At 30.6% G+C, this 9,161-nt stretch overlaps 1 protein-coding gene and 1 long non-coding RNA gene across 2 annotated transcripts; both read left to right on the top strand.

Moving 5' to 3' along the window:
- The first annotated feature begins 1,198 nt into the window (after positions 1-1,198).
- On the top strand, positions 1,199-3,796 carry LOC133814187 (zinc finger BED domain-containing protein RICESLEEPER 2-like). The gene is made up of 4 exons (XM_062247182.1): positions 1,199-1,935; positions 2,028-3,298; positions 3,612-3,673; positions 3,767-3,796. Exons 1-4 carry the CDS (start codon positions 1,199-1,201, stop codon positions 3,794-3,796), a joined length of 2,100 nt encoding a protein of 699 aa, XP_062103166.1.
- A 2,677-nt stretch (positions 3,797-6,473) lies between these two features.
- Positions 6,474-8,677, top strand: LOC133817722 (uncharacterized). Its single transcript, XR_009885687.1, has 2 exons — positions 6,474-7,934; positions 8,437-8,677. It is a non-coding gene; the product is annotated as an uncharacterized LOC133817722 (long non-coding RNA).
- Positions 8,678-9,161: the final 484 nt, after the last annotated feature.

The raw sequence follows: 9,161 nt of genomic DNA, 5'->3' as shown, positions 1-9,161 counted from the left end.
TACTCCTCGCCCCATTTCGTCCCCGATAATGTATATATATATATAGTATTAGGAATTATATATAGTATGTATAACGTTATAACTCTATTTCTATATATATAATATTAATTATAATTAAGCTAATTTCCTCTTTGATATATCGTTTAATGCATTAAATTTCTGGTTTTATAACAATTAATGCATTAATTCAAATTACACTATTTCATATATATTAAATACTCTAGCTGTTATAGAATATGGATGGACTCCAGCCACTCCACCGATTATGCTATTGCTAACTGTTTTATATGAATATGAAAAGTCTTTTTGAAGAGTGCACTTCAGAGACTAACCCTAAATAATTATTTCATATATATTTGATATTAGCATTTCTATCTAGTCCACTCTCCAATCTTTAGTCCAACTACATTATATTTTTTCTGTAAAACAACAACCTGTTCATAACTTGTGAGTTGTGAGTCCTCGTGATCGTGAGTCTTAAACAGAGTAGGAAGCACTATATTTCTTAACAACTCGTGGCTGCATCAATAAGGAGGAGTAGACAAAGGAGATTATTCATTGACTAGAATGGTAAGTATTAAACTATTAGTATTATTATTGTATAAGGTACTCTGTTTATGTATATTATTTAATGATAAAAACAGAGCTTTTTATCTTTTATGGTCAATATACAATGCTCAATATAGACATTGATAAATTATATACTTGAAAAAGGATTTGTTTATTTATTTATTTATTGGCAAGTAACTACTATTCATCTTATATGTATGTGTGCATGAAGTTTTGACCACGTAATTTTATACATAATCAACAAAAAGAATGAATTTTTATATATACTCATATAGGTTTTGTACTTTTGTGGATGAGGGTAAGTCTAGAAAGATTGTCATATGACTATACGAGCCTAGAAAATTGCATATTGCTATTAAATAATTTATTTAATAAATATATTATAAACTAGATAATGAATTGATATGCAAAACCTGATATATATATATATATGTATATTATATTTTTATACAAAACCTAATATATATTATTACATAGACGTATATGACACACTTTTTATTGGAGTATTCTAGTTTATCTGTATATGCAAATAATATAGTGTATGTGAATATAAATGTACATCTTTTTAAGTTTTCGTAATTAATTTTATATGTTTAAAAGTGTATACTTTGAATTTTTATAGGAAAAAATGACTGAGATTGGAAGTCCAACAGAAGAAACTCCATCAACATATGGACAAAATGAAGGAATAATACCCACAGGACCTATTGACCTTGATTCATCAATTCCTTCTTCTCCAAAAAATGATGAATCAATGACAGCAACCCAATCAAATGTTGATAGCGAGAAAACTGAGACAAAGAGAAAACTGACTTCCTTTGTTTGGAATCATTTCAAGAAGCAAAAAATTAATGGAGTTGACAAAGCTGTTTGCAACTATTGTCAAAAAATATTAGGAGGATCAAGCAAAAATGGAACAACACATTTGCGTGATCATTTTAACATATGTCCTCTTAGGAAGCATCGAGATATAAAACAATCAATCTTAAATCCAAGTAAGAAGAAGGATGGAAGTACTTCACTAGCTGCTCACAACTTTGATCAAGAGTGTTCAAGACACAAACTTGCTAAAATGATTGTTTTGCATGAGTATCCACTCAATATGGTTGAACATCATGGATTTAGAGATTTTGTCAACTCTCTTCAGCCATTTTTCAAGAATGTATCTCGAAGTACTATTAGAAGGGATATATTGAAGATATATGAGAATGAGAAGACCAAGACAAAGAACTCAATTAGTGACAATTGTAGTAGAGTTGCAATCACAACTGACATGTGGACATCAAATAATCAAAAGAGAGGGCATATGGTGGTGACTGCACATTATATTGATGATTCATGGAATTTGCACAATCGAATTATCAGGTAATAAGATAATTTGTATAATATTTTGTATTTTATGTGTATATTTAATATGAGTGTGTGCTAATTAATTACTTTTTATTATATGCATTCAGGTTTATATATGTGCCTGCCCCTCATACTGCTAAGTTATTAGCAAAAGTGTTGATGGAGTGTTTGGTTGAATGGTCTCTTGAACGTAAGTTGTCTACTCTTACTTTAGATAACTGTACTGTGAATATTGCCATGATGGATCAAATGAAAGAAAAATTGAGAAATGCTTCTTTACTAATGAAAGGTGAATTAGTTCATATGAAATGTTCTGCTCATATCTTGAACTTGATTGTCCAACAAGGATTAGGAGCAATTCAAGGTGCCATAGAAACTATACGTGAGAGTGTAGTTTTTTGGACTGGTACTCCAAAAAGAGTTGAAAAGTTTGAAGAGGCTAAGAAAGGATTATCATGTGCAAGCAATAAAAAGCTAGTGCTTGATTGTAAGACTAGGTGGAATTCTACTTATTTGATGCTTACTAGTGCCATTGTTTATAAAGATGTGTTCAGTCGCTTAATACACACTGAGAAAAATTACAAAAAAGAACCTAGTGAGCGAGATTGGCTTTTGGCAAAAGTTATGTGTGAGAAACTGAAGTTGTTTTACCATGTCACTGAGATGTTTTCTGGGACCAAATATCCTACTACTAATCTATTCTTCTCTAAGATTTGTGATATTTGGTTGTTGCTTAAGGAGTGTCTTAAGTCTTCATACGATGAGATTAGGATAATGGCATCAAATATGATGGATAAATTTGAGCAGTATTGGACTTCCATTCATGGCATATTAGCCATAGCAACTGTTATGGATCCAAGGTTTAAGATGAAATTGATTGAGTATTATTTTCCTAAAATTTATGTTGGTGAATATCAAAATGAAGTTGAACGAACTAGAATGTTGTGCTATGATTTGGTGAAAGAATACAAACCAAATGATGGAAAAGAAAATCTTCCTGATCCTTTATCCAATGCTTCTGGAGTTGGAGGGGATAGTGATGGATGTGTGGATCCTTTAGCTGGTTATGACTTGTTCGTTAGTAGTACTTCTAAGGTGGATACTTTCAAGTCTGAGTTAGAGTTCTACTTGGAGGAAGCAGTTTTGCCTAGGAGTGAAGAGTTTGATATTTTAGCTTGGTGGAAGACAAATGGTCTTAAGTATCCAACATTACAACAAGTTGCTAGAGATGTTTTGGCTATCCCAGTGTCTACAGTAGCTTCTGAGTCTGCTTTCAGTACTAGTGGAAGACATGTGACTCCTTGTCGTAATAGGCTTCACCCGAGTATGTTGGAGGAATTAGTATGTACTCAAGATTGGCTATGGGATGAGAAACTAGGTATGTTTATTATAAATTACTCTTATTATTTATTTTTCTTTTATACCCAAAGCAAAGAGCTTATAAAATGACATATTTTATTTTTTTTCTTTGATGACAACAACCAGTAATGCAATTTTTTTATCCATAAATATATATATGTACATTCATTTTATTGAAACGTGGTAAAATTCCACTTTGGTCAAAAAAGAAAAACAAAATTGGTGATTGGAGATAATCTCTTTGAAACATGGATAGTATTAGTAATATACATATATAATTCTTTTTGAATCATCTAGATTTCTATAATCAGATTTCTTGTTGAATTTTTTAGATGCATCACAAAATGAGATTTCACATAGTACATTCTTTGATGATGTTGAAGATGATGAAGCGGTAAGTTTAGCATTAATTATTTTTTTTTTGTTTATATTATTATTTTTTTTCTTTAAAATATATTTTTACTTATAATTGAAAATTTTCTTTTAGGGTCCAAGTTTTGTGGATTTTGATTCTTGAAGAAAGAAGGCTCTTGAATGGTGGTGATGACTATTAGTTTTCAAAGTTGAAGATGAAGATGTTATTACAATTTATTAAGTTTGTGTGTTTGTTTGGACTTCAAGTTTATGTTTATGGTCTTTAAGTTTATGTTTATTGATTTTAAGTTTATCATTGCAAAGTTTTTAATTTTGGAACTTATCTATATGACTATCAATTATGGAATGAAGAATTTAGTTTTATATTGTTTTAATTTGGTGTTTACAAATATTTTTTAATTTTGAAAATATAAAAAATTATTTGTGTTATCCAACTTTTTTAATAAACGGGTCCCCGTTATAGTGTTCATTACCGATGGGGATTCCCCGCCCCGTTCCCCGCCGGGGAATGTGCGGGGACGGGGCGGGGATGGGGGAAAATAATAGGGGTCGGGGACGGGGACGGGGAATGCATTCCCCGCACCGCCCCGTCCCCATGTGCATCCCTAGGTGCAATATGCATTTTTACATATATTTATATTAGTTTTTTTTTCAAAATTACATAAAAAAAAAAATTAGAGGGCCCGGGGGTGCCAACATAGGCCTGCAATAGCATGAGTTTTTCAAGACTCAATCTACATGACACTTAGGAACTAGTCCACTCTCCAAACTATACACATAACAGTCTTCCTGATAGGGGAATATCACTTCTCTAGGAGTCACGATTAAAAGAGAAATGACTCTTCTAGGAGGCCTACAAAAGATTATCTCTTACACACTCAAGTGATCACTTTGTAGCCATAATCCATATTGAAATTATGTAGTGGCCTATTAAGATTCTTTAGATTCATCACTTTTTCTATTTACACTCTAGAACTAGAAATAGGAGTATTTACTTCCAGACATTTCTTTACAATACATTATTATATTATAAGTTTACTGACTTAACCGTCGAAGTGTTTTGTTTTAGCCAGCATCATCCCAATATTATAAGGTATTATAATTTTAACAATATAACAAAATAAAGAATAACAATCACATGAATATATGGAAAAAAAAGTAGATAATGAGAAAGATGGAAAACTTTGTTATACCCAGATTTCGAGTTATAGTAAATATGACCTCGAAAGCTGAGTTCGAAATAAATGGTCTCGTGAGGGTTAGGGCATGCTCTAGGGTTGTAAATCGAGTCTGCAAAGTACGATACATGACCTCGAGTATCGTGACCTCGAAATGATCTCGATCTCGAAAGGTAGCTCTGAGAGCACCCTTATCTTCAGGAACAATTTCGGAGCAGGGGTCTTGAGCTCTATGTACTATCTCGAAAGCCACGTTAGCTCGGGAGATGTCACTGGCTCGGGCAATGATGGGAAACTTGGGAGGCAAGAGCCTTAGAGATACGCGATCGCCGCTTTGAATATCAACAAGTATTATAAACATGAGATGTAATCCTCATTTATTAATGTAAATCCCCAAGAATCGTGGGATATTATTTAATCAGTTATGCGTTTCCTGGTCTTCAGTGACGTTTCCTTTTTTATCTGATTATAGGCATTTAAAGCCATTTATTTTTATTCACAAAAGAGTAACTACCCAAAATATGTGGGATAGTATTCTGCATCCTTCTCTATAAATAGAGAAGCCATGCACCATTGTAAAGGACCGAAATTCTGATCCTTGAGAGAAAACTCTGGAGAATTCATACTAAAGAATTTTTCAGAGATAATCTTTAGATTAATAACAGAGACTCGTGGACTAGGCAGATTTAACTGCTGAACCACGTAAAAAATCGTGTGTTTGATTTGTTTGTTTCGTTTGGTCATTGTCATTCATTGTTTTTGTGCTCTTCTTTTATATGTTGACGAAAAACGGCGTCAACAAACTTCATCCTCTCCCTTTTATTGCGAGAAATTATCATAATATAAGGGAAAATCATGTGTTATTACATATATAAAGTCTAATAATCTTACAAAAGAACCTAGCAACTATATTAGATTGTTATTGTTGATGAATAATTTCATCAAGCATCAAATCTTGAGCATGCAAAGAATGCAACAAAATATGATGTTAGGTTTATTCATTATAAACCTCGAGGCCACTCCCTAGAGTTGATTATTGTGTATAACATCTTTGGAACTCCCAAGCTATATGGTATGACTTCTACTAAAATAGCTACACAACGCTTAAATTAAATTCATATTTCCAGCATAAATAACAATATTTTGTCAATAATTTGATCTATATATAATTCAATTTTTTTACGACAGAAAAACCAAACATTTACATTTAATTGCAGCAATTAGTACCATTTTATCAAATGATGGAGGTATTACTATTAATTTGTTAAATTATTAAGAACCCTATAATAAAATAATCTAATTTATTAAAAATTTGAAAAAGAAATAAAAAACCTTTAAATTTTATACCAACCAATATATATTATGTTTAAAAAATACATTAATGAAAAATAATGCATTTTTCTCCCAAAAAAAATGGAAAAAGACTAGATAACTCTAGCTCTTTTGGATTTTTATCATTAATTTTGTTTCTTGAACTTTCACTTTTTTTTGGCAAACTTACTCACTGTCATATAAAAAAAATAATTTTTAGAAACCACCCTATTAAAGACCCTAATTTTGCCCCAATAAATTTGAAATTTTCAAAAAGAGAAAACGTAGAATTTTTTTTACCTAATATTCTTCTTCAACTATTAACAGCAGTAATAATTGCCACGTCAAACAAAAATTAGTATTAGCAGCGACCCATGTCGCAGTTAATAATGACCCAGAGATATCAAGACCGTCACCTTCTTCTCTCCTTCATTTTCTTTTGCAAACAGACAACTCCAAACGCAGCAAACCCTCCGACCTCCCTCTCTCTCTTTCTGACCTGCGAACTAGACAGGCAGTACACTCATATCTCAACAGTTATATATATATATATATATAAATGTTTAATTGTTTTTTTATTTTATTATTTTTGTTTCTGTTTATTAACTTTGTTTTCTCTCTCTGATAGCTACGAAGAAAGTCTTCCAAAATCAGTTTTTTTTTATTATTTGGTTTTTCTATATACCAGTGTTTATATATAATTTTTAAAGTTTTAGATCTATTTTGGTCTCATTCCCATATTCCTTTTCCTTCTTTTTGATAAAATTATTGAATAGTTTTATATATTTGTGATTTCTTGTACTAGATTTAGACAGTGTAGGAAGTTTTACCATAGTTTTCTTTTATTTGTAAATCTGGTTTTCTTTATTATTTTCTTAGTCGTTCCAAGCTTTTTTTTTCTGGTTTTTGTTGCTTTTTGTTAATTAGGAATATATATTTGGATTTGGTTTTTGAAATCTATTTGATAATCTAATATGGATGGTCTGAAATTTATACACTATATCCCTAATTTTGCTATTGAAAAATCTATATTTATATATATATATATTCTACTAGAATCTCATTTTTTTCAATCATTTTTGTGTGGATATGGCTGATTAGAATCCCACTGTTGCATTCTCTTGCAGGAGTGATATAGATGGAGTGAAAGCCCATGGTTGCCTCACTTTTTGAAAGAGTGTATCCTCTGTGCTAGATTTTTTTTTCTTTCTTTAAATGCTCTATTATAGAATTCGCTTATTTAATTACATGTTATATATGTTGCAAAAGTTCATGATATATTTATTTTTGGTGTAGGTAAAACTTAAAGTTGATTTTGTTTGGCCCTCTCACTTTTGTATTTTAATTTAAATATTTTTTGTTGCAAATTTTGTGTGGTTGTTAGTTTCTCTCATGTTTCTTTACTATTTGATAAAATCTTAGTGTATTTCCCATATGGTTACCAACTGTCTGATAAAATGCTTCAGTGAATATATGAAACTTTTGCATAGATGTTGTGATTTTTGTGATTCTTTTATTTTTGATTTTGGATACTAAATTTTTTTTCTCTATTATTATTATTGGTCAAGCTTTTCTCATTAATATGGCATTTTTTTATTTGTTGGATAATGTATTAAGATTTTCTTTTATGCCTTTAGGAAAACAGGCTTTCCACATTACCGCTCGAAAGATCAAAGTTTGAACGTTTATTATGGTTTTAGTCATAATATCACTATTGTGATTTTTTATGATGCATTTCTTTTTCTGGGTTGTGTAGGAAGGTCTTCGACATTTCTCTCAGAGACACATAAGGTAATTGAAGAAGTTGAATTTTTTTTTAACACTACTTCATTTTACTATGTTAGGAGATATGAGAAAAGCATTAAAACTTGGAATCAGATTGCTGTTTAGGAATTAAAATGGAAACTTAGTCTCTTCATGGTGAAATATGTTAGTACATATATGTGATAAAGTTTTGCTCCCTGCTCACGTTAATCTCTAGTGCATCTCAAATATGTCATTGAGAGTTTGCCATGGTTCAATATTGATAATGACCAAGAATATCCAAAGTTTCCAAGTTATTATCTCTTTGTCCTATGCTTACTATAATTAAAAGCATTCAGACGCTGAAATTGTCTTTTATTAAATATACTTTGGCTGTATAGTTTTATTACATGCATCCTATCCATTTTCTGAGGAAGCATCATATTTCTTCTATGTTTATTCTCAGGTTAAACCTTTTCTCTTGTACATAACATCTTTTACTAAATTTTGAAATAATTAGTTTCATTGAAAACACTTGCTTCGTTTTCAGGTTATTTTGGTTTGGCTCTTCCCAAGTTAATCATTTATGGGATCATATCTTGAGTGTTCAGCACTGGTGGCTACGCATGGGATCATATCTTCAATGTTCAGCACATGTATTTTGACATTGCAATTGGATTTAATTTGTAAAGATTTTGTTCTCAAATTTTGGGAGACGGAATCCTAACATGGTTATTAAAAATTTTGTAGAACTTGCTACAAAATTATATATTACATTAATTTCATTTCAATTCCTTTTTTTCTTTTTACATTCTACACCATTTTGATTTAACAAAAACAAAAATGAACAAAACTACAACAAAACCTCTTAAAGTCACCTTTTAATTTTGTTATTTGAATGAATTAATATAAATATTGAACAAATTAATTTAAATATTTAAAAAGGTGTAATTGTTATTGTTTTTATGAACTAAAAAATTTTATTTAAATATTTTTTATATTTATTTTATTAAAAAATTATTTTTTTAATTTTACAAAACTATTCGGCTGACTTTTGTCTCCCCTAATAATAAAACAATAGCGGCGACTTTTTATTATTAGGGACGAAAATTGATCTAGGTAAGGGCGACTTTTTTTGTCGCTGCTAATAATCAACATTAGCGTCAAATTATTAAGGGCGATTGGTTAGGGGTGACATGTCATTAGGGGCGACTTTGGGTATTATTAAGGGCAACATCTGTCGCCCCTAAAGACCTTTTTTGTTGTAATGTTGCT

Source organism: Humulus lupulus, chromosome 2, assembly GCF_963169125.1.
Source record: "Humulus lupulus chromosome 2, drHumLupu1.1, whole genome shotgun sequence".
Lineage (NCBI taxonomy): Eukaryota > Viridiplantae > Streptophyta > Magnoliopsida > Rosales > Cannabaceae > Humulus > Humulus lupulus.
This window is presented reverse-complemented; position numbering and strand designations above follow the sequence as displayed.